The sequence below is a fragment of the Nelusetta ayraudi genome, unplaced genomic scaffold (genome assembly GCF_046127955.1).
Source record: "Nelusetta ayraudi isolate G7.1 ecotype Tasmania unplaced genomic scaffold, CSIRO-AGI_Nayr_v1 ptg000007l, whole genome shotgun sequence".
In the NCBI taxonomy this organism is placed as follows: Eukaryota; Metazoa; Chordata; class Actinopteri; order Tetraodontiformes; family Monacanthidae; genus Nelusetta; species Nelusetta ayraudi.
The window spans coordinates 5,402,073-5,426,083 of NW_027466057.1; the positions used below are offsets into that span (position 1 = coordinate 5,402,073).

Genomic DNA, 24,011 nt, shown 5'->3' on the forward strand with positions numbered 1-24,011 from the left:
CTGACTAAGTGCTGCCATCTGGTGGCCTCTACCATCATTTGTGGAAACTTGTCCACCAGGAATTCTCCCGCTTGTTTGCCAGCGAAAGGTCAGCAAAGCACAATGTTGATCAGATGCATCGTACAGCACTCATCCTCAGAGAGAGGTATCTTTTGTGGTAATTAACCATGTGTAAAATCCAAAAAAAGATGAGAGATCTTAAGCACACCGTTGTAACACAAAGCAAGAACAAACAGTTGGTATATTTACCAGGAAAAAGTAATTTATTTCAATATACATGGCATTTAAAACTATATAACATTATTGTTTTTTGTTTTTTTTTAATATTTCACATAGCTCGTCCTGGAATTTTACAAAATAAGACAAAGCTCTTAAACAACATTTGAATAACCCGCCCCTTAATTACTGCATGATTCCTTGTATTTTACAGATAATTAAAGCGTCATGCATTATTTTTGTTCTTTATGAAAGAAAAACAATCATACCTCTTTAAAGTAAATTTCTATGATTTTTGCTGAAAAATAGCACGTCTGCAATGGTAGATGAGTGATTCCATGTGTGTAATGCCTGAGAAGTTGTCGTATGTCCGAACAGAATGGGCGTTAAGTGACATTTCATCCATGTTTAAGTCAAGTTGCTGTGCAAGTATTGTAGACAGGCCTCAGAGTTGTACAGAGAAGCTGAAATATACCGTAAAATGTGTATAAAAAGATCATTTGTATGCCAACAATGCATGACTTAAGGGCAGAGAGGAAGTGTGTGGTCAGTCAGAAATATATTAAACTTATAATAACTGGCCTTTAAGCAGAATCTAACAAAGATTTTTTTTTTTAAACATGTGACCATTACAGTAACATCACAATATTGCACAGCGTTAAGCATAGGGAAGATAACTCAATAGGCAATAATTCACCCAGTGTGTATGCCAGCACCTGAGAGGGGCGTCTGGTTGTCAACTGTTCATTTTTAATGACTGCATGAAGTGAAGAGAGGTAGACTCTCCACTAGGGGGCCTTGAAAGACAAGACGGCGATGAAGTCAGAATCCCTTTTATCCATATCTGAGTGGTGCAACTGTAAGAAGAACAAAGGGCACAGCCCACTGACAAGAGGAAAACGCACATCCAATCTTGAAAACCAGACACCATTTCACAGAATGAAGAAAAATTTTACATTTCTCGCCATCACAGGCATGAAGGAGGGTCATTATAAAAAGGTGTCTGTTTTCAACTTTGCTTTACTGCTGGCCTGGTGGAGAATACCCCCCAGTTCCAGTATAAATAGCATATGTTTACCGAAGACATTGTAGTGTAGCCATTACCAGGTTTATCCTTATTTACATTGTTGTCATAACTTACATTCTTTTGAGTAATCTGAGTCCCGTGGGAGCTCTGGCACAAATGTTGGAAGCTCCATAAGCATAAGAAAATACAGTATGTCACAAGTTTTCTCATTTACAACTTAAGCCAAAAAAAAGTGAGAAAAATAGAAACAAGGTGGCCTGTTCCGAGTTTACGCTGCAAACTGCTACAAAAGGCTTTTGCACAACGCCAGTTTATCATCAGTTATTGCCTGTGTGTTCCCCCCTTTCTTTGCATCTCCATAGTAGTCAGACAGGCATTTGTGAATCATTTCTGAGTGTCGCTTGGAAAGTTAAATTAAACCCTTTGGTTTTTTTGTGATACATTAGTCTCTCAAAAGCAACAAAAACAGGACAAATCATTAACTCCAGGCTTTGCATCTCATGTCCCTTCCTCGGCCATTTGGAATGGCTTTAAGGTGAAGCCTCGCTAAGCGGGTACAACGATGACCAGAACACCACTGGTGCTGGAGCAGTGCAGCATATGCTTTGTACACAGCAGCCGATTTGTTGGTCGCACCGATTGTGTGCTTTTCACTGATGGTCTGGGGGTCAGATGCTGGCCTTGTCACTGTAGAAGGGTGTGACGTGGAACATGTAGCAGTGTGTGCAAACCCTGACAGGCTTCATCTGTCCGTATCTGGGCAAGGGAGCCGAGTGCGAGGAGCAGCGAGAGCAAAAAATCTGAAATGTCACAACAAGCACAAGGAGTCATCAAGTTGGATAACCTGGACATGAAAATGTAAGTTCTGCCAGGTGGGCATCACTCATCATACCTTGCCACAGCTTCGACAGTGATGCTTTCTGCGGATGACAGTGAAGGGAGCCTTGCAGGCGATGCAGATGCTACAGGCTTCATCGGGCACCCAGTCGGGAGGGTCTACAGAATGAATGAGGGGAAAAAAACTGTGAGTATGACGCAGTCGGTGCTTCTGCTGCGCTGAGAAAAGAAAATAAACTGATGTTTGAACTCCGAGAGAATTTCCCTGACCTTCGAACTGGCCCTCGCAGGCCTTGGCTGCCACTTCTGATGATGAGATGGTCTCCTGACAGAGGGTGCAGTCCTCCAGCACTGCACTACGCAGAACAGGACCCGCTGGACACCACAGAAGACGACGATTAAATTTAACCAGGGCAGACATTTGCTCGATTGTTTTAGAGTTAAGAGCCCTGAATCTAAGTTATGGCTGGTAATGGCAAGCTGGTAAGAATGCATTACAGTTTGTCAAAATGTAGAACTGTTGTTAACAATATTACTGGCAGGATCACATATTTTAATTTGCATTTTCAAGTTGGTAAATTATAGGTTTTAATAGCTATTAAACAAGTAGCAGTTTACTTTAGAAGATAGTGGAAAAAAGAAACATGTAACACATTTATAAATCCAAAAAGTGGCTTTACCATTCTTTTCTTTATCATTGTCAGCCTGCTCACACTTGGTGGCCATGACTTCAAACAGAGTCTTGAGGATGCTGCGCAAGTCACTTGCATAGTTGGTCTGCAACTGATCTGCAACACCTGCATCACAGCAGAAGAGTGTCAGCACAGGCAGGAATGATGCCATGCAGCGAGAGTAACGGGCAGACGGGGAGCTTTTACCTGATATGCAAACAAAGAGGCGGTGGATGAGGTCGCTGCTGCTGTGGAAGCGTGATCGGATCTTGTTCCTGGCGGCCATCTTGGCCTCCTGCAGGGCCAGCTGGTGGTCCAAGTCTTCTGACGTCCCTGAGCTGGGTGTTAGGCTACCGACAGAGCTAAATCAAGAGTGGCGAGACAACATACAAGGAAAACTGAGGTTATTTTTTTTTTCCCCCAGAGCTCCATAAAAAAATAAGAAAACAAATCAACCAGGAAATAGGGAAAATAACTGGCTGTGCCGAATCTCTACAATATTGTTCGACACAAATTAAAAGCCATTTGTTTTTATGAACAAGTCCAGCTTCTGCCCATTTTCATTACAGTCAGGAAACAAATCAAATCTGTAATCTGCTGCACAAATACAATAAGAATGATGGACTTCAAAAACAGATGAGAATAAATGCTGGCAAAAGTACATAAAAGGACATAATAACTATATATTTTTGTTATTATAAGAGCAGAAAAAATGATAACAAAACCCTTTTGTGATTCACTGGTTACCTGGGAGTGTATGCACTGCTCGACAGACTACAAGTGGTGACGGAAACACTCTCACAGTCACTACCTGACACTGAGCTGATGGGAGAGTTCTGAAAACTAAAAAAACAACAACCAAATAAAGATAAAAAGGGAGAAATAATTGGACAACAACAACAGCAACAACACAAGAACAAAAACAGAGGTTGGCTAATAAAGGCAACACAAGGTAAACTGTAAAACTGAAGCAACAGAATAATTCAAAGGACAAATAAATATGAGGAATAAATTATATCTGTCACCATGTCAACGCAAAAACCAGTTGGGCTTTTAAAGTCGACAAAATGACAAAAATATCACTTCAACGCAACCTAGAAAATCATATATATGGCTGAAAACTCACCTGGAGCATTGCCTGCTGTCCTCCGTGTCCCTTTTTGAGTCTCTATTTCCCACCCGCTCCTTCTCCTTGTCCCTCTGCTGGCCTGCGGTGCCCTGCTGGCTCCTCTCAGAGGGTCCCACCTCTCTGCTGGAGTCGCAGTCCGGGCCGTGACTCCCCCGGCCCGGGGCCACCACCAGGCACTTCTCGCACAGCTGCAGGTTGGAGTCCTCTTCCAGGTTGTCTGTGGAGCGGCGGTACGTGGGAGGGGTCAACTGGGCGAGCTCGCCCTTGCTGTGAGGGTCGGGGCCGAGCGGCGGCTGCCAGCAGGCCGAGGACTGGATGATGCCGCCGGGGGCGCCGGCCTTGCAGGGGCGGTCCAGACCGAGGGCCAGGCCGAAGCCCAGGCCGGCGGTCTCGGCGGCGACGCCGTCCTCATGGCCGCCGTCGTCACAGGTGCCGCAACAGACGCAGGAGTTGAGCAGGCAGTGGGTGGCCACCAGGGGGCCGCAGGGCTCCATGTCGGAGGCGGCGGGCCGCGGCAGCCGCAGCTTGTCCGCGGTCAGTTCGCTCAGGCTGGGGGAGTGCGGGTTGAAGATAACGGTGGCGGAGAGCTTCATCCCGCCCATGCGGTGGGCAATGACCTCAGCCGTCTCCGACGCCGTCCCCTCCAGGCCCACTTCCCAGCCGTTGGTGTAAGGCAGCGGCTCCGAGCCGGGAGCCGAGGCGCAGGCGTGATGCTTGGCGTTGAGGCAGTGTGCGTTCCGCCCGCACGGCTGTTCCGACTGGGCCTCCGAGCGCCAGCCGTTCTTAGCCGGGTCCGGCCGCGGCGCCGTTTTCCGATGCGCGGCGGGCCCGGCGGGTCTCACCGCTTTGGAAGGGGAGTTGACGAAGCTGCACGCCTCCCGTGAAATGCTGGTGAGAGAGTCTCCCGCCGCTTCCAGGTCCTCCATCAGGAAGACCCTGTCTTCCTCCTCCACGTAGACGCCTGTCCTGCCCCGACTCGCTGGGAACCTGCTGGGAGAGGCTTCGACGCTGGAGGCCCCGCTGCTGTCTCCCCCGACCTCCCTTCTTCGAGGACGGTGCGCCGGTGACTGACCTTGGCTGGGAGGGGAGAGCAGGGTGGACATTTCATCCCCAACGCGATGCACCATCAAGTTGAGCTGCTCAAACTCCTCTTCGTCGTACTGCATGGAGCAGGCCAGCTCGGCCTCCTCAGCCTCCTCGGCCTCCTCACACAGCATCCCCTGCTCTGGCTCCACCTCTGCGTCGCCCCAGCCGCCCTCCTCCACTGTTGGCTGCTCCTCCTGGCTGGGGCAGACAAACATGGCCAGATGCTCCTGCATCTCCTCGTGCTCCCCCTTGGAGACGACATTAGCCGTGCTGCAGGATGAGTGGTTTTCTTGGACCGGAGCTGATGTGCAGTTTGTGGCCAGTTCCTGGTCTGTGGACAACTCCCCATCCTGAGAGATGCACAAGTTCCTTTCCAGTGTAGTCAATTCCCCCTCGGTGAGGGTCTGCAGCAGGTCTCTGCCAAAAGGCATAGGAGTGGAGCAATGGAGAATTACAATTTTTCCAACCCCAAATAAAAAATAAACAGTTGTTTTTGCACACGCATGTACAAACTCCTACCTGATTTTTTTCAATAAAGTGCGAAAAGGCCGGAAGAGTTCAGACATGTCCTCTGACTTTTGGTCGAGGTTGAGAGGTCCATCGGAATACACAACTAGCCCACTGAAAAAGCAGCCGTTTAAAAGTCTGTCAGGAGGGACTGGAAGAAGAAGGAGCTGGGCGGAAGAATGAGAGGACAGGCTACACTTACCACACAATGGCTAGTCTGGGAATTGTAAACATCAGTGCTGGTTCGTAGTCATCTATCATGTCTTGTGTAAGATAGCCCAGCTTCAGGGCCCTGGGACGACAGCAGGGGGGGGGAGCAATAAAACGAACCATGTTATTTCCACATATTGTTTAGGCTCTGGTAAAATTCCAGCTGGGACATTAGTGCGCTATAGGCTGGATTTGTTATCCATTCCTTCAACGCACCTCTCCACAGTCTCACAGAAGAGCACGATCACCTCCTGTTGCACATAGTATTCTTTGGGAGATTTAACAGGCACCATGGCTGACACATAACTGGCAAAAAAAGAGAGAAAAGTGAATGGAATGACATGCACAGCCTGGTTGGAATTTCTGGCAAAGTCGCACCAACAAATCCTGGAAAAGCGGATTAACTGTAGCTGAGTTTCCATTACAGTTTTTTGCAAAATAAAAGCAATATTTCCAAAATTTCGACAAAGTACAATTGCGATTTGCAGGTGTTTCCATTGAATGGCGTGAGGCGCATATGCCATAATTCTCGTAAAATCTTGTCCCGCGAGAGTCCACTTTGTGGAGGTTTTCACTTGAAGTGGACTGGTCACGTGACCCCATACATCACGCCAGGTGACGAGTAAATGCGGAAAAAAAAGTGTTTCCATGACACATGCGATATACCTCGAAAACGTCTGAAGCGATATTTGAGACGTTTTTCAAAGTTTAGGTATTTCCATAACCAGTTTTTTATTGCGATATTTAGGTTTTGCACAATTCTAGGTGTAATGGAAACGCAGCTTGTGTTGCCACGGTGGCCAGAAAACATCTGCAGCGCCACGTACCTGAGCTCGAACTCAGCAAAAAGGCCGTCGAAATGTCGCAGCGCATCCTTCATGCGGTACGTGTACGAGTTGAGATCCCTCAGGGCCTGGTCTCGGGTGATGTTACGCACCTCCTCCAGGCTTCGTGTCAGGTCCTTAGCCAGGGGCCGCATGGCGATGCTCTCGATCTCTCTGTTCATGATAATGGAGCCGGCAGCCAAACACTGCACAGGAACACATACGTCACAAATCACTGTGTCTTGTAAAAGACTACTCATATTAGCCTATGTTTACTGTGGCAGACAAGCGGTTGAAGCAAAATACTTTGAATGTAAGTTATAAATCACATGTTTTTTCTTTATAGAATATCTGTCATTGGAAGGTTGTTTTCATGCAGGCTGAAACTGAGGGGAATACACTACCTCGGCCCCAAACCACAGTTGCCCGGCCAAGTTGTCATGACGAATCTCCTCGGGGAATTTGACGGAAAAGTCTCTGTTGGCCCGGTCGTTGGGAATACATTCATCCATGATCTGATTGATGATGTTCAACACATTGTCCTGCAAGGGGGGAGAGGCAAGAGTGACAGAATTGAGCAAACTAGCTGGAGGGGTGAAAATAAGTCATGGAGAATCTGTTCCAGAGCAAACATTTCTCTCTTGTTGACTCTATTGCAGGAGAGTTTGGCAAACATCGCGCCGTCTTTCCAAAAAGGGTGCAGCTTGTCAAACAATTAAAATGGATTAAAACACTTTGATAACCACGTAAGGACCTTCTGGTCTTATTTTTTTTAGCACCAATCTCCAGCAATGCAGTCAAAACACTGCAGTCCAGAAATTGCAATGTCAAACAGAGCTCGAACCAATGTGCTGTCACAGTCACTTTCGAAGAACCTCCGACGGATGTGCAGCTGTGCATCGTGTTGCCAGGCGCAGCACACACATCTTTCTCTTTGTGTCTCAAGGGGAGAGATTTAAAAAAATGTGAACGCTGATACTATGTTTGGAAGCATGAGCATTTTTTTTGAGAGTTCTGGTCTACCAGTCCCTCGAAAACCCTTGAAACTAACACTTGAGGGTTTCAGGTCATCCAATAGAAACGACTCTGGGCTCCATACTGCTTCTGTTTGTTTCAGACAATGACAGAACTGTAGTTTGTCCTGGCCTGAGGGGTATTATCATTCTTAAGTTACTGTTCGGATATGGTCTAATAATTTCCTGACTTGTGTTCAACAATGTTTTCTAACAATATTATGTGCTCAGCTTGTTTTTGATAAAAGAATAACAACGGTGCAAATAAGTTGGCAGGCTGACAGAATCGAGGCAGGAGGGGAACCAGACACAACAGTTGGCGATCAAGAGATGACCTTATTAAGTGTGGCCCCCCCCTCCGTGAGCTGTGGCAATGGTGGCGGCGGAGGTGGGCCACCACCTCCTGTTCTGACACCGCCATGCAGCCATCACTCAAGTATGCAGGAACCTCCTGAATCCAGAATAAACAATAAGGATGTAACGGAGCACATAATAAGTGCTCATACAATCGCATCTGCAGATCTTGCAGTTTCTGTGAGGCACATAAGCAAACTAAAACCCATGATCTTCTAATTCAGTGTTGTTGTTACCATGAAAGGAGCCGCCCCAACGATTTACTATTGACCCACTGACCGGGGAAACATCTAAAATAAAGTATTTATCTTATCAGCAAAGCTGTTTGAGATTAGAATCTGACCCGTCAAACAATTTATCACCTCACCCACACCTGGAGAGGACTGACACGGCGGCCTATTTTTGGCATATATATATATATATATATATATATAGTCCATTCAGGTGAATGGAAAATTGGACCAAAGAAAAGCGTCTGCAGTTTGTAGTCAATTTCAAGGGAGTGCATCGGATTTAAAATAGCCTTTGATAACTACGTGGAGGAAAAAGCTGAATGGAATGGAGGGCTGTGGAGTCACTGTCAATCACTTTCACAGAAAGCACTTTAAAAAGAGGTATCTTAATGGCCAGGCTCAAAGGAGATGCTATTTTCATGTTTTATTTACAAAGAGTGAATCTATTTCAACAAGCTCAGACGCGTTCTGGGAGACCCGACGACGGGCGAAGAAAACAAGTGTGTGTTTCTGCCTCCTTTACTGACCTGACAGGAGCGAAACTGGTTGACCAGCAGGGTGCATCTCTGAGGGTCTTTCCTGCCGTCGAGGCTGTCCAGCTCTGTGGCAACCTGGTTCAGCTCCTCATCAGCGTAGTAGAACTGGGCCAGGAGCTGAGTGTCCGTCCTCTGCACAGAAATACCAACAGGGGCACACACACAAAAAAAATAATTAAACGCAAGCACAGATGTTTAGGACAGAAGATGCAATACGCAGAAGAAAGACAACGATTCAATCTTGGAATAGAATTATTTGTTCAATGCAGTTGGTATCAGTTTCATAGCCAGACTCCCGAGAGCCGTTTGACTTGCCCTACTTTTTGTTCTGAGCGACTGAATGAGCCCTTTCTTTACGATGCATGCAGAGAAACAATGTGAATGAACTGTGAAGTGTGCTAACTGCCTGATGAGCTCATCCGGCGAGTCAAATATTAATTTCATATGATGAACTTTGTGAATGATGTCGTGCAATCAGGAAATTTGGCCAGAATACAACACGAGAACAAACTTTTGGACAATCCTGGCCATGAGCTCAGTTAGTTGTTGTGTATTGGAGTAGTTTCAGAGAGTATTTTGCCGTTTTACTGACTTGAGTCGTAGCAGGCAAAACAAATTATGAAGACGCCGCCACCTTCTAAGACACAACCTCTCCTTCTCACACACAGTGACAATTAAAAACCAGTCAAAAAGAGCAATCAATCACATGGCAGCACTGGCAAAGTGCTCATCTGTAGGAGCAAAAATAAAAAGGAGGTAAGTAGGCCAATGTAAAGGGCACCCTACTGACTGAGGGTAATTAATGAGTAAGTAGAAACAATCTCTTTACAAACACCGTCGCACGCGATCTGGACTCGTGTGTACAAAACAAAATCTCAATCAATAAGGAAATGTTACGTGGAGAAAAGGAAAAGCAAGAGATCTGATTAAGATAAGGCTAAGAGGAGGCTTACACTCCTCGAAGGAGTGTGTTGTAATAGGAGAGGTGGGCCCTGGTGGGGGAATGATGCCACAGATTGCACAGGAGGTCACAGCTACAGAAACAGTTGAGAGCTGGTATTGTTAAAATACAGGTAATAGATGCCGTGGCTCAGCCAGGCACCTTGGTCACATGTTTTTTCTTTGCCCTGAACTGAATGGTTTTTGGATTGGCTACTTTACCATTATGTCCACTGTTCTTGGAGTAAACCTACAAGCTTGCCAATTGATTGCCATATTTGGGATTCCTGATACCTCACTTCCACTAAATTCTACACAAAAGGGTGTTGTAGCTTACACTTACTTACTAGCAAGACATTCTTTGTTGTTGGATTGGAAGTCTGCGAAATATCCTTCCATCTCCCGGTGGCTTAAAGACACCATGTTGTTTCTAAAACTAAGTACACGAGGGGATGTACTGACTGAAGTTTTTTCACAAATGGCAACCCTTCATTTCTTATTTCACAAACTTAGAGGTATTGCCCAATTGAATGTGTGCCTGTTGTTGTACTTAAATGTATAAGTAACCAATATTATGTGTTGGTCATGAGGAGTTGTGGAGGGGATGGGGGTAACTTGTTCATTTCATTATAATTTAATTTATTTATACTTACTTTGTTACACTCTATTCACAGTGTTTTTTTCTTTGACATTTTTATATGTATGTATGTATGTATGTATATGCTGTGTATATTTTGTGTATGTATACTGTATCTATATGGGGATATAGTATATGTAAATACGTAACAAAACATGTGACTTGTAATTCTGTATTGTAAGTATTTTATATTCATTTTCAATAAAAATTAAAAAAAAAGTTGAAAAATACAGGTAATAGAAGCAATGTCACAAAATCTATATCCTCCACATGGAGCCAGTTAAGAGGTGAACCACGACTGGAAACAACTAAAGGCAAGTCACGCCGGTGTAAAAGGCTGGTGCAATGCCATGCATTGATTGTCGACAGGAAGCCACAAACAGACGAGAGTATTTACTGAAACCTGGTGCAGGATCTCGGTCCCTGGCGTTTGCAGCACTTCCTGTGGTGGGACGCCCCGCCCACCCCCACGGGTGCCTGCCGTTTTCTCTGCTCTATCCTCGCTTGCACTCATTAATAAATAAACAGCTTGGAGGAAATGCAGAGATATAACCTGTAGCTGGGGTGCTCGTCGCATTTGCACTGTGAAAAGGTGGGAAAGCATGTTTGTAACTCTTTTAATTCTCATTTTGGTGACCAAACATGGACGAAATGGAATGGAAGAAATGGTACAAATAGTAAGTTCTAAAAATGTCTGAAAATAACCGCTGCTAATTAGGAATATAGTACGCACCAAAGCAAAACAAAAATGAGCAACAGAGGAGGAGTTCAAATCTTTATGACATTGGCATTACAAAAACATTAAGTACCATAAGTGGATTACTGCAGATTGGCTGGCTAAGTGGCGTTCAAACTAATTCTTTATCAAAGCCTCAGATTTCACTGACTTCTCCAATGCAACGGGGAGGGGAAAGTGGAAGTGGGAGACGAGGAAAACACTGATGGGACTGGGACACACACAGAATGGTGGCATTCTTTTTGAGGCCAAGCCTGATGGCAGAGAAAAAGGTTGAGTCTAACCCCATCCTACATCCTCCTCCCTTGGCATTCCTCACACAAGAGGGAACATTCCTGTAGTGCTGCATCATGGGGAAAAAGTCCGAGGCGGGCAAACTTCGAGACAAGCTGATGTACTCTTAGATGGGAATGAATGCTCTGGCGATTTGGCATTATGCAGCTATAAAACCTTCGAAGATAAATAAATGAATGAAGAAAATTTTTTAGACAAACCGAGATCCAGTCATGGGATGAATTGAAGCCATATTTTGGCTATTCCAATGGAAAGCCAAGTAATATTAGCCTTGTTACGTGAAGTATGAGTCAGTGAAGAGGTAGCAGCGGAAGAGGTAGCAGCGGAAGAGGTAGCAGCGGAAAAGGAGCGCTGTCTGTGGAAGCGGATGTCTTTTTTCATCTTCTTGCATAACACAGGTTGGCCAAGAATGACTTATTTGCCTTGACATTTATAGAAAATCAAAAAAATATCTAACAATAACTTTGTTCTCAAGAAAACTAAAAAAAAAAAAAAAAAAAGCACCAAAAACTTCCAAAATGAGAAAATATAAATGTGCTGGGATTTTAAAACACTTTCTTCTTCGCGATGCTGCAGGTGCATAAAAGAATTTGGGGGACGTGACCTCTGAACTCACGAGTGGCGTCATCACCGCCGATCACAGCGCTGCGTTAAGTGAGGGAAGTGATTCAGCAGATTCGGCTCCAGTCCCCTGTGGCTCGCCACGCTCCTGCTGTCACTCGCCCTGGCTGCCCTCTATTCCAGATGACTCAAACAAAATCTCAAGCCGTCGCGGGCCACGCACCCGTCATTACGGGCCGTTACGCTCCTGTGTCTTCACCCAAAGTGACAATTACCGCAAAGCCCCCCTCAATCACATCATCCGACGGTGACCGGGTGAGATCGGTGAGATCTGGGTCCATTTTCGCCATTCGGAGTGAATGACGGGTGACGTCGGTGGCCCTGCTCCTTGTTCCCGCTCAGTGGCGGCGGCGTCTCGGCCGCCTCCGCTCGTGGCCATCCTTCCCCGTCCCGACTTCGAGGATGACGGGTGAATTCGGGCCAGCGCCTCACACACATCCGGCTCCATTTAAGGGACTTCTGAGAAACCTTGCCTCTCCTCCGCCCTGCTCCCCCACGTACTCTATTCCAGGCTCAATTTGCCGTCTTCTGGCTGCCTTCCAGGGATCCGAGGCACATAGTGTAAGTCTACTCTCCAGTCAGACAGCAGACTGGCAAAATAAAAGGCAGCAGCTACAGTTCATCACCTCATTTATTATTCAGCACCGAGCATAAAAGCCCTTGCTGGAGGATGGTCCTTTTAGGAAGAAAAAAAAAAACATATATATTATATAAAAATAGGGGCATTATATAAAAATAGGGACTTAATTTCAACATAAATAAAGTGACATCTTTCCTCAGAAAACATCCTGGTTGTATTATCTTAAGCCACATAATTTCAAGCAAGTTTAGCTTGCATTACGATCCATTATTCACAACATTCTTCTGTTTTCTGCAGCTTCCGAATTATTCAAGGCTCAAAGATTGTGCCAAAAAATAGAGGAAAAAAATCCCTTCACATGAGAACACCTTGTTTGCAGTGTCCCTTTTTTCCACTTTCTCTCCACTATGTGTCATCACAACAGGGCAGATTTTTCAGAACTTCTCCCGGGTAAGTCGCCTTCCGAACATGTGGAAACCAAAATGATCAGTTTAGCAGTTTCACCAGGAAGCCAAAAGGGACGTTTTGTGGGCGGCAGTAAGCAGAGGGTTAAGTAGACTGTTTTGACTGTTCATTAGAGCAAATATGTTCTGCTGTGCTGTGGATTAGAAAATAGAAATAGGAAAACTTTTATATAATGGGATCCTAAATACAATTCTAACACAGTTATTATTTCAGTCCAGTAAACATTCCAAATCTAAATACTTTACACCCACATTAACCCCAGACAGCTGTGGGGTATTTTTTTGCAGGAGAGTCGAATCCAGAGACGACTTAACTGAGTTCAGTGACTCAATATATTCAGAGTGGTCTGCCCATCTGGATTGATGGCATAATCTGTGTGCTAGTCTCTCAGAGGGCTGCACTAATCTGCCGTTTAGACTGAACAGCAGCCTGTGCATGTGCCAGGCACACAGTTTAACATGACACGCCGAGGTGGCACGAGGGGCTGCAGAGGTTTTTTGTCGGCAGTCGCGTGTCATGCCCGCAAAGTACAAAGAGATGATGTGCAGTGAAGGGGAGTCTGAGTTTGACTGCAAATCGCTCGCAAAGCCAAGATTCTGGTAGGACTATCACGAACTGTTGATCAGTGACACAAGCAGAATAGGAAACCAACAAAATCTCTCCAGATTTTACTGAGTTGTTCAGTCCGGAAGAGAAAGCAAGGCTGAAGGAGATGCATTAGGTAAAGGGTGGACACAACAAATTGGCATAATTAGATAAAATTGAAATAAATGCCCTAATTCACTCTCTCAGATTCCTCTCTCCAGTTTCACATTTTGCGAGTTCAACACGGGCCAAAGTTCAAAAACTCAAAACACCAATAAACATTTTTTTATATCAGTGGAACCTTACATGAACCCAAACAACACAACAATATTGTGTGGCTTGTGAATTGCTCTCCTAAACTGACAACGCCACATTTATGGCTTTGCAACTGTTAACTCTGTGTTATTTTCACCCCCCCTGATGTTTTTCTTTTCTATTTTCCTGGCAGTACTTTGAAACTTTGAAACTGTTTCCTCATTATCCTTTGGCATGTCACATGTCACTTTTCCAGAGACTTAGCTGCAGCGAGCTGCTCTATTTCTCAGCCGACAATACTTGTTCTTTCAAAAAGACGTCAACCCAGTGCCGAGCGTTATCGACATGACATGAAAAAAAAAAGAAGCTGGATGTGGAGGATGCAGACACATTTTGATATTCCAGAACTTACAATTTATCAACTCAGTCACTAAAGCGGCGCCAATAAAGAGCAGCATCCCCTCATCTTATCTCCTGCCAACTCTAACTAAGCTCAAAATCTAATCCTGAAAATTCAGGCCTACTGTTCCCCTCCTCCTCCTCCTCACCTCCTTTTCGATCCCTGTCTTCCATCAGTTCGACAGAACCCAGAGCAGGAGAAGAGCTCCTCCGCCCTCATTTCTTCCTCATAATATGGACAAAGGGGCGCCTTCATTGCACGATTCGTCAAACAGCGGCGAAAACAAAGGCGAGTTCAAGTCTGAAACGGTGCACAAAATTATCAGCTAATCAAAACTATTTGCAGAAAAGCATCCGGCTCTCAACTGACACAAGGACTGGCTTACATTCGTGGGGTGTCATTGATTGTCGCTCTCACTGCGCGTCAGCTTTCTTTCGATCATCATCTCACCACAACCTCGGGACTGTGAGGCCCCCCGATTTGCAGTTCCCGCAATGAATTCCAAAAGGGCCTTCAGTCTCCTGCCCTGTCTCGCTCCGCGCTGGGGTCAGCTCTCTAAATCCTGCCGGCCTGACACCAAATCAATTACCGCACGGATGATGCGTAAGCAGAAAAGGACGGAGGTCCACAGAGGAGCCCAGAAACGAGGCTAACAAGGGAGTCGCGCCGGCCGCTGCCAAGCGCTTCGCCGTGCAGAGTGCAAATCTGCAAAGACAAGTTCCTAATTGCTACGTCTGCTTTCCGCTCCGCTCGGGAGAGGTTCTTTACACGTCGTGTTCTGCTGAAGTTAAGCAATCATGCACTTGCTCAGCCTACCATGAAGCGCGCGTCCGATGTAATTGGCAAAATCGCAGATGCGTGCAAAAGTTTTCGCCACGTCCTTAATAAACTTCCAGAGTGTGAGCGCAGTGGCTTGTTTTGGGGTTCAGGGTGGAACCGTGGGTGATTTGCTCACAGGATAACACCTCTAACTGCCAGCTCCACTTCTCAGAGAGTGGCTGCTAAAACATCAAGTATTGTAACAAAAAAAACAACAACAAAAAAACTAAATCTAAAGTCGTGTTTTCTCTTGGTTTCTTTCAATGATGAATCACAGCCTTGGAAAAATAAAGTGCATCATGTAAGGTCATGCACGTGCAAACTGTTGCACCCTGGTGTCTGTTTGACATTTTGATAGGGGAGGAGTGCAGCTCCCGTTGCAGTAAAGCATCCTGCAGGGAGAAGGGGGAATGAAAGGCAAATTAGCAGCGTCCCGTAGACGGAGGAGAAAGCCCGTGACACTGACAGACGAGGTGATGCGGAGCTGAAGGTCAGCTGCTCAACACCTGACAGAATAACAACAGAGAGAGCAACAACGTTTCCTTACAGATGCAGTCGCCTGACATCTCAGTCTCTTGCCGCCCGCCGCCGAAAGACAGCAATGATTTACGTTATTAAAAATGCAGCATTGATTTGTATTGATTACAGTGTGAAGACTTATTGAATGTGCAGGAAAAGTTGATTTTAATTTGTTGACTCAATGTGGACAAGTGATGGGAGGACGGTGGTCAGTCTGGCTGCTTGGGAACTTAATTTTTCTCTTTTCTTAGTTTCTTAGATTTTCTGTCAAGCAAATCTTCAAAAAGGAAGATTTTTGGCTAAACTGCACAGCGGCTTAAGACAGCGTTCAATATTTGCTTTGCCACAACGCGATAACCAAATTTGACAAATGTGATCCAATCTTTCAATTTTATGCATTTCCACTTTTTCAGATTGGTCAAAAAAAAGTTTCCGCAAATGACACTGGCCTACAGGGATACTGCTCTTCACCTCCAGCACAATAGGAAAGGAATTGTGTAGCATGAGAGACAGATAGCGATAGTGACAGTGACCCTGATGAGATGCTATCTGGGGGAGTTCTGAAAATATCAATAGCTTTGACTCAGTCACAGGTGCCGTGCTGAATCAACGCTTTTCTGTCTCCAGGAGAACAGAGTTCAGGAGCAAACAGCCAAGTGTGGGCGCTAAATGACAACATTGGGATGTCCAGATGTAAATGCCAGCGCATGTGGGCTGGAGATATCTTCACATGCTGCATGAAAAGGCGGAAACTTGCAAGCTCTGCTGTAGCGTCGGGAGCATTAAGTGTTGTCCACTGTCCTTTCGTTACCGCCGCCTTGTCCTGCCTGTTTGGTATAATTACACCGGCTTTCAGCACCTTCTCTTCACCCCTTTCGAGGCACAAGTGGGCATTAAGAACCCTGCAGACTTTGCACGTAAATCTAAATCCTACGGTGGCTGTGAGACGGCAGGAACCGTGTTTTCTCGCCGCGTCAGAGTCAGGAATGATTTGCGGACGTGACAATACTCTGGTAAACCGCAACGCTTAGGCCGGGACGCAGCTACGGGCTCCCAAAACGCCGTGACAGCAAACGCAGACAAACACGGCGAGGAGCAATGACGCAGTTGCGGGGATGTAGTAAAGAGCAGGTGGATAAAGAGCAATCACCGGCTTTTTCGGTCATCCTCCTTTGACAATACCGGTGCAAACTGACTAATCATCATGTGCTACTTCCTACAGGCTTCAGCAAAGTCAAACATGTGATTCCGGGTACAGGCAAACGTGACACAACACCATGTTCACCAACTTGCTTAGAAGATTTCTGACATTGTTTTACTAGACTTAGCAATCGAGACACTTGCTCTTGTGACTGACAACCTGCAGCAGTTGTAAAGCAAGGTCTTCCTGCTATTTACAGCTGTCTTATACTAAGAGGGCACAATGAGAAAAGCCACTTATATCCATTAACTTCCTCATTACTTTTCTGCAAATTCTTCAAACTGCCCACAAACATTTATGAATCAAAGTCCACCATTTGGTATTGACCGATATCAATATCCCTTTATACCCATCATCCGGCAGTGGCATCCCTGGAACATTGTGTATTAATAGAGAACTTGCAAGTGTATTTCACTGGAAGCTTTCCACTTAATAGGAAACTTTCTACACAAGCATATGAGTAAGTGGGGGGAGATTGTCAGTAAAGACTACAATAGATATCACAATAACTGACACATAAATTCTTGCGAAAGAAAAGCCAGACTACAACGATCCACCCTTGAAAAGCAGACATAAAAAGTAGATCATCAAATTTCCTCAAGATAAAATCAGATTTAGTCTGTGCGAATCATCATATTGTATTTTAAAATTGAACATTTCTGTCGTTTAATGTGAAGCTTGAAAAGGGCTCACTTAGTGAACACATGGAATGGTTATCAAATAGAACTGGAGTTTTCATAAACTACCGGCTTATTTGAGACGTGACAAGCCTGCTGTGTCGGGCACGATTCCACAGTGTGGGTTTGAATCCCACTCATTACTAACTTACTGATAGAAACTCTTGACTAAAATAAAACAAGGTCTCGTCATTTTTCCAACAAATTATGCTGCAGCAGCTGATTGGATTTGCTTTTTTTTAATTGCAACTTTCCAAATTCTATGAATTTCTACAATTCTAACAAATCTAATGAAATTACACAGAACAAATAAATGACTAAAATTATTAGTGAATCAATAAACACAGCAAAAAAGCGGCTAAAAACAGCAATTTAAGCACTCACTCATTGATATTCTTTAAAGCCTGAAGGGTATTTATGTATTAACAGGTCCCAGCAATTCAGCACTGAACCATATGCTTTCCTTTGTCTCATGATACTTAGGGACAGTAGGTAAAAAACAAAACAAAAAAACAACAACAACAACAACAACAACAACAACAACTCATATACCAAAGAAAATAAATCATACAATAACTGCCAGATTATCTGGTTAACAAAACTGTCAACAAATAAATATGTTTTTTCAGTAAATAAGTTCGAAATATTATATATTAGCATCAGAATATGACATCTATACTACGGTGATATCATTTTAAAAACTAACAATGATTACATGATTGGAAATTTTATTTTCATAAATGTTATGAGAAATAATTTGATCGTAACAATGACAGAACGAACGTATTGCTGCCTGACTGCCTGTGGAGCAAGTGGCAGACCAATAAGCATAGCGTGTGATTAAGTTGGCATTAGCTGGGGCTGGGGGATGTTGTGGCTCTGGAACAACAATCAGCGTCAACAATAACAAAGGCTCATCTCCAGGCTGGAACATCAAGCGCAGGCTAACGTTAGCAGATGTGTGACAGTGTATAAAATAATGGGGCTAGCGAGCCGCACTCAGTCCACTGTACGGCTAAGCTTGGTGCGAGGCTGGCGGTAACTTACCTTGGGCTTGTAGAGCCACTTTCGGAAGCGATTCATCGTTATCTCGCCACCTTCCTTTGTCGCGGACCCCTCCTCTACCTCTCTGCCTCTGCCTCTGCCTCTACCCGGGCGCCTCTCAGCGGTTATCAGCGGCTGGCGGCTAAGCTAACTAGCCGCTGCTGGCTTCCAGGATACAAGAGAGAGAGGTGGTGGTGGTGGGGAAAATGTACAAAACACAACGTTCGGCCGGAGTGTCCACAACGTCACAACGCGGCTCCGGACGCGTACACGGGAGACATTCGAAGGCAGTGACTCATTTCCATCCTCCCAGAACGCCCGCGGTGTCACGGCAGCTCGAACTGCCCCGTCCGGCCACTTCCCCTGTCCCAACGACACAGACCCAGCGGAGCAGTGACGGCTCGGCTGTTCTGTTCTCCCTGCCCCGCACTTGATGACAGTCACGTTGACAACAATCGCCTCCCACTTTCCCAGGAAGTGATGCGTTCAAGGTCTCCACCTAAAACCCGAGCTCGGTGTACAAGATCCGAGTTGAAATCGAAACAATTGGAACGGTTGACCCCCTCACCCCCCACCCCACCCCACCCCCGACGGAAAAAAAATCCGTGGCTTTGTCTCATATTTGTTGCATGTGATTTATTTTTTTTCAAGCGACCACATCAAACTCACATTACATCATTACATTAAAAAAAAAAGAAAAAAGAAAGAAAAAAAAAAAGACGTCCACCCAGTGATGCTAACAGGTATGCGTTTGCAGACGCAACCAAATGCGCAGAAAGTTAAAATAAAATTTGGTCGTTTGAATATACTAACGACTGCGGCAAATATATTTATTTAAGAAGTTAATCGCTTGTAATGTCTTATTACCAACAATACTAAAGTGAGTGTAATGGATGCGTCCTCAATAGGGTTAATTTACGAAGTCAGCTCAAGATGTTGCCTGTATTTTAATGTGATAATTTGAAAGAAAAAAAAACATGCATTGTGAGAAAGCTACGTGTGTGTGTGTGTGTGTGTGTGTGTGTGTGTGTGTGTGTGTGTGTGTGTGAAAAATAGAGAGAGATAAATCCGTGTATGTAACAATACAGAATATTTTATTAAAAAAATATAGTATATCATCATTACCAATTCATCAGGATTGATCCATACGCGGCTTCAATAAATGCCCCTGTCTGTCTATGATATGTTGGTACCACCATTTCTAACAGCGCGTGAAGGGGAATTGTCTGGCACAGACGTCACTGTATACTACGTCATAGTTATTGATATAGCTGCCAACAAAGGATAACACTTGTCAGTCTTTAGCCGACTGTTTAACCGTATATTTATGTAATACACGTGTTGATTAAATATTGCAATAAAAAAATACATCTCCCGATTAGTGAGAAAATGTGTTCTTCTGTAAATTGCTGCTTGGATGTATGGGCAGGATTATGATCTGTTTACATCAATGCGTTGCTAAGCAACGACTGAACACAACGCTTCTTACGAAAAAATTAACACACGATACATAACATTGACTTTAGCACGACCTTTAATTCAAAGGGAGTTTTAGTCTATTCTTTCATTAACATTTCCCCCCTTTTTTTCTCTGCCTGAGTATTGATCTTACGAATGTGTACGTCCGTTGGAGTTCCTGCCAACTGAGCTCGTTGAAAGCTTTGAAAACGGAGGACAGGAAGAGTAAGACGGTCTTTTTTCCAGACACTGTTTCCTCACACTCTCGACCCTGTGAATTATATCTGAAATGTGACTTTCCACTGTGACTATTAGCTACTGCTTAAATAGCCACGTCACATTCTGAGATTAAAGTAGGGATTTTGCGGGGGGGATTTGCTTACCCTCCAACCAGGTATTCAAGGGATTTCCGTGATACACACACAAAAAAATGGCATCCAACTACGGTCAACTAGTCAAGAAAGCCATCGTGCTGCTGGAAAAGTTCCATTCAGGCCTACAGTGTTCGGATGACTTTATGATAGATGCTTCAATGGATCTGCAGGTATGCTGTCTCACACCAGTGATGTGGCGCTCTCAACTGTTTGTCTGTTTTTTTTTGTAATATTCACAATTATTTGTTGCAGAACATGAACAGTGTGCACAGGCAGTTCGTACTTGACATCGTATCCGGATGCATTGAGCACAATAAATTATTAGATATAGTCGTCAGTGTCTTCTGTCGCCAGAGTGGGAAATACTTCATCAGGGATCGCACCAGGTTTGTTGGTAAGTCCCCGAACTAAATATGTTGTTGTTGTTGTTGTTGTTGTTGTTGTTGTTGTTGTTGTTGTTGTTTTTGAAGCATTCAATGGAGAACTGTTGTTTTTCAGTTATCTGTTACCTCATCATATTTGCCCATGAAGATCTTGAACTCGACTGCTTTGGCAACATTGTCACATCACTGGGCATCAAAAAGATGGAAATAGTAAGAATCGTCCCGTTTTCTAATATTGTAAAAATATTGAAAAATGCAATAATTTACATCTTGTTCAATTCTATCGCAGTTCCTGACTTTCTTCTTTACACACCTCAACACGTGGATTCAAGGGGAGTGGAATAAAATCTATGATGCTGCATATGTGGAAAGAGTCTGGATTGAACCGCTTCTCAGGTAGAGCAAAAAACAAAACAAAACAAAAAATCTGAAAATGACTCTTCAGACTCTAACCTTTACAAGAAAAATGTATGTTTATTTTCATCCATTAGATGGCGCCCTAAGATTGACAATCTCATGGATCGTCTCGCCGTTACGATGACCTATCAGAATGAGTTGAAGAAAGCGCCAGCCAAAACCACAGCACCGAAGGAGTTCTCTCTGACCCAGCCCAAACCTCCCGCTGTGCCTTTGCCTGAGCTGATTCCCCTGCAGGAAAAATGGAAACCAGTCAGTGAAAAAAATATGTCCAACATTTCCTTTAAACGGCACATGCACCATAAAGAAAACTGCATTTATATGATTATTTTTGATTCGTTCAACAGGTACCGAGCAGCACGTACAGAGCCCCAAAGGAGATTCAGATGATAGAGGAGTGTAAAGAAAAGAATCAGTTAACGGCGGAGGTATGGCCACATTTGTTCCTGGTCTTTTATCCACCATACATTTGAAAAGTTAACAGATACAATACACATGAAACAATGACACTTCCGTGAGACTGAATATTCATGTACGGGTGTGTTATGATCGTGACTCTGTTACTATGTTATCGCGCGTTCTTTGAACACCATCCTTAACGACATACTGTCTGGTCCCGCAGGAGCTGCTGTATGAGGCCAGTGTCACACCATTCAAATGTTTAAATACTGAGAAGTCTGAACACACAAAGGTGAGATTGTCGCTGGTGATTGGAATGCAAACGTGCCAATCGGGCCACCAAGAAAAGTGAAGAATATGACAACTGTTATCTTGAATCCACTCCTGTGTTTGCACTGCAGAGGGCAATTTCACAGATCAAGGCCGACTTTGAGTCAAAACTGAAGTTCAACACCATCTACTCATCTGGAACTCCTTCCACTAAGCGGGTGAGCACAAGATCTTTATTTAGACACATGCTGCAGCGGATTACGCATTGATATTCTTTATTTCTATCCTTTGATCTTTTTAGCATCCAAATTCATGTGTGCATGTTTTTTCTCCGATTAAGGCTGTCAGTTTACCAGCCAAGATGAACAGAGCATTCATCCTGAGACACGGCGGTCTGTATGACCGTCAGCTGGAAGAGGAGATGCAAAGGTCCATTTACCTACTATTACCTCACTGTCTAAAATTTGCTGCGTTTAGGTGGTAAAAATTTGAATCAGAGCTCTGATGGATCTATATTTTCAGTTCATTATTTTTCATCCATGACTTCAGTGGATAAAGAGATACGCAAATAGAGTTCATTTATCCCACAAGACTGAGATTTTTAAGACTAAAAAATAAATAGCAAACCTACCTGTGATTTTACACTGTTGCAACTTCTGCCTGCGTGCCGACACTTGTGACACAGATATGAGCTTCTGATGGAGGGGGCTCAGGAGCCCACAGCTTTCCTTCAGTGGCAGAGGGAGATGCGAGAGAAAGACCTTCAGGACGAGCAGACCAGGATCGAGCGCAGGCACCTTGAGGGACTCATGAGTCATAAGGAAGCAGCCATTGCTCCAGCACGCATGATGGAACGCAACCAAAAGGCTGCTCAGCTGCAGAAAGAAGAGGTGCTTGTTCAAAAAAAAAAAACATTTCGTGTGAAACGGCTGACTGAATTTATGTTTGCACGTGGGTTCTGCATTTATTTTAACAAAAAAATGGTGTTGCTGATCTTGGGTGTCGATGTTTCCAGGCAGTCAGGCAAATGCAGAGATATGCTGAGAGAAGAATGCAGGAGGACAAAGAAATGAGGGAGTTGGTGCAACAAGTGGCAGAAGGGCACAAGAACTCCAAGACAGTTCAAGAGAAGCTGCGAAAAATGAAGCAAAATATTGGTGGGCTTTCACATCTCATGCCATGTTTTGTTTCTTCTACACCTTGTCTTTCTGACGCTGACGCCATTTTCACACTTCACGTTTCACAGTGCGAGAGGTCTCTGAGCAAAATCGAGAACTCCTCCGTCTGGCACTCGAGGAGGCCCACGCTGAGCTCACCAAGAAATTTCAAATCATCAAGGAAATCCACGCAGTCGAATCGCTTCCTCACATTCAAATGAGGACTTTTGATGACACAGAGGTGGGGAAGAAAAAGAGACCGGTTCCCGCTCACGTAATTTTTTAAACTTAATCGTGTTATAGCTAATCTCAGCTGTCACATGTCAGACTGCAGGACACGGCCTGCTGGGAGAGATGTCCCTGTTTGAGCTCAAGGAGCGGCTGGCTCACCTAAGGGAAGCGCAGCGACAGGACCAGCAGGAGAAACGGGAGAGAATCTTAATGGATAAAGAGAGGAATGAAAAGCTGCTGCTGGAGAAACAAGAAGCCATCAACCTTCAAAAGAGAGCGCAGGCACATCTTACTGCTCTCAGGCAAGCCAAACTGGTTTTGCACTAGACTGAAAATTGCAGTGCAGAGAAATTGTCTGGCTTGTTTTCTGGACATGCGCACAAATATACAAGTCTTACACCTGTAATTATTCTCTGTGCAATTCAGGAAGGAGAAGAAAGACAAGCAGCAGATGGTGGCCAAAGACGAGACGATTTTGGCTCTACAGAAGAAGCTTGAGGAGAAAGAGCAAGAATACCAAAGACTAAAGCAGAGTGCCAGAAAAAGGGCCAAAGCCTCTGCTGCTCGCACAGCTCGAAAAAGAGAGTCAAACAAAGAGGTATGCATTTCAGCGCAATGATTTACCTCATCAGTGGGTGTTCTTCTTATTCTTGTTATTTACTCGTCATTCTGATTTTTGTTTTTGTTTGCAGGAGGAAGCATGGAAAGAATCAGAACTGCATGTAGAGCATCAAATCCAGAATGGTTTGGTTTAAATACAAAGATTTTTTTTTTTTGTCAAGAGGCTCTTTCCCTTAATTAACCCATAAATTAATAAAGGTTTTTGTTCATGAAAAACATTTGATGCAGGACATTTTGAGTTGGCTTATCTCTCATTTTTCATTATTTCATTTTACGCAATTTTCCT

The 24,011-nt window shown here is 44.4% G+C and overlaps 2 protein-coding genes across 3 annotated transcripts; one reads left to right on the forward strand and one right to left on the reverse strand.

Moving 5' to 3' along the window:
- Positions 1-240: 240 nt before the first annotated feature.
- On the reverse strand, positions 241-18,852 carry zfyve28 (zinc finger, FYVE domain containing 28). 2 transcript variants are annotated; one of them, XM_076018094.1, is made up of 14 exons: positions 18,419-18,851; positions 8,635-8,775; positions 6,912-7,049; positions 6,511-6,713; positions 5,900-5,989; positions 5,676-5,765; positions 5,486-5,587; positions 3,878-5,383; positions 3,499-3,594; positions 2,959-3,113; positions 2,761-2,877; positions 2,351-2,455; positions 2,136-2,239; positions 241-2,043 (listed from the first exon to the last, which is right to left on the reverse strand). In XM_076018094.1, the coding sequence occupies exons 1-14, from the start codon at positions 18,452-18,454 to the stop codon at positions 1,912-1,914; spliced, it is 3,015 nt and encodes a 1,004-aa protein (XP_075874209.1). In that variant the 5' UTR covers positions 18,455-18,851; the 3' UTR covers positions 241-1,911. The 2 variants fall into 2 exon arrangements, with proteins under 2 accessions (XP_075874209.1, XP_075874210.1); XM_076018095.1 differs by lacking the exon at positions 3,499-3,594 and having other exon boundaries at positions 18,419-18,852.
- An 865-nt stretch (positions 18,853-19,717) lies between these two features.
- cfap99 (cilia and flagella associated protein 99) lies at positions 19,718-23,941 on the forward strand. Its single transcript, XM_076018096.1, has 15 exons — positions 19,718-20,417; positions 20,500-20,641; positions 20,746-20,840; positions 20,920-21,026; positions 21,122-21,299; positions 21,395-21,475; positions 21,670-21,738; positions 21,848-21,934; positions 22,057-22,145; positions 22,402-22,606; positions 22,732-22,873; positions 22,963-23,114; positions 23,201-23,406; positions 23,531-23,702; positions 23,797-23,941. The coding sequence occupies exons 1-15, from the start codon at positions 20,304-20,306 to the stop codon at positions 23,857-23,859; spliced, it is 1,902 nt and encodes a 633-aa protein (XP_075874211.1). The 5' UTR covers positions 19,718-20,303; the 3' UTR covers positions 23,860-23,941.
- The last annotated feature ends 70 nt before the right edge of the window (positions 23,942-24,011 follow it).

Bases quoted from the DNA above. Each gene is read 5' to 3' on its own strand.
- zfyve28 (XM_076018094.1), bottom strand. From the start codon at position 18,454: ATGAATCGCTTCCGAAAGTGGCTCTACAAGCCCAAG. The intron at 7,050-8,634 runs GTCAGTAAAGGA...CCCCCCTTGCAG, and splicing joins ACCAGTTTCGCTCCTGTCAG to GACAATGTGTTGAACATCAT. The intron at 5,766-5,899 runs GTGCGTTGAAGG...CTGTCGTCCCAG, and splicing joins TTCTGTGAGACTGTGGAGAG to GGCCCTGAAGCTGGGCTATC.
- cfap99 (XM_076018096.1), top strand. From the start codon at position 20,304: ATGGCATCCAACTACGGTCAACTAGTCAAGAAAGCCATCGTGCTGCTG. The intron at 21,935-22,056 runs GTGAGCACAAGA...TCTCCGATTAAG, and splicing joins GAACTCCTTCCACTAAGCGG to GCTGTCAGTTTACCAGCCAA. The intron at 22,874-22,962 runs GTGGGCTTTCAC...CACGTTTCACAG, and splicing joins AAAAATGAAGCAAAATATTG to TGCGAGAGGTCTCTGAGCAA.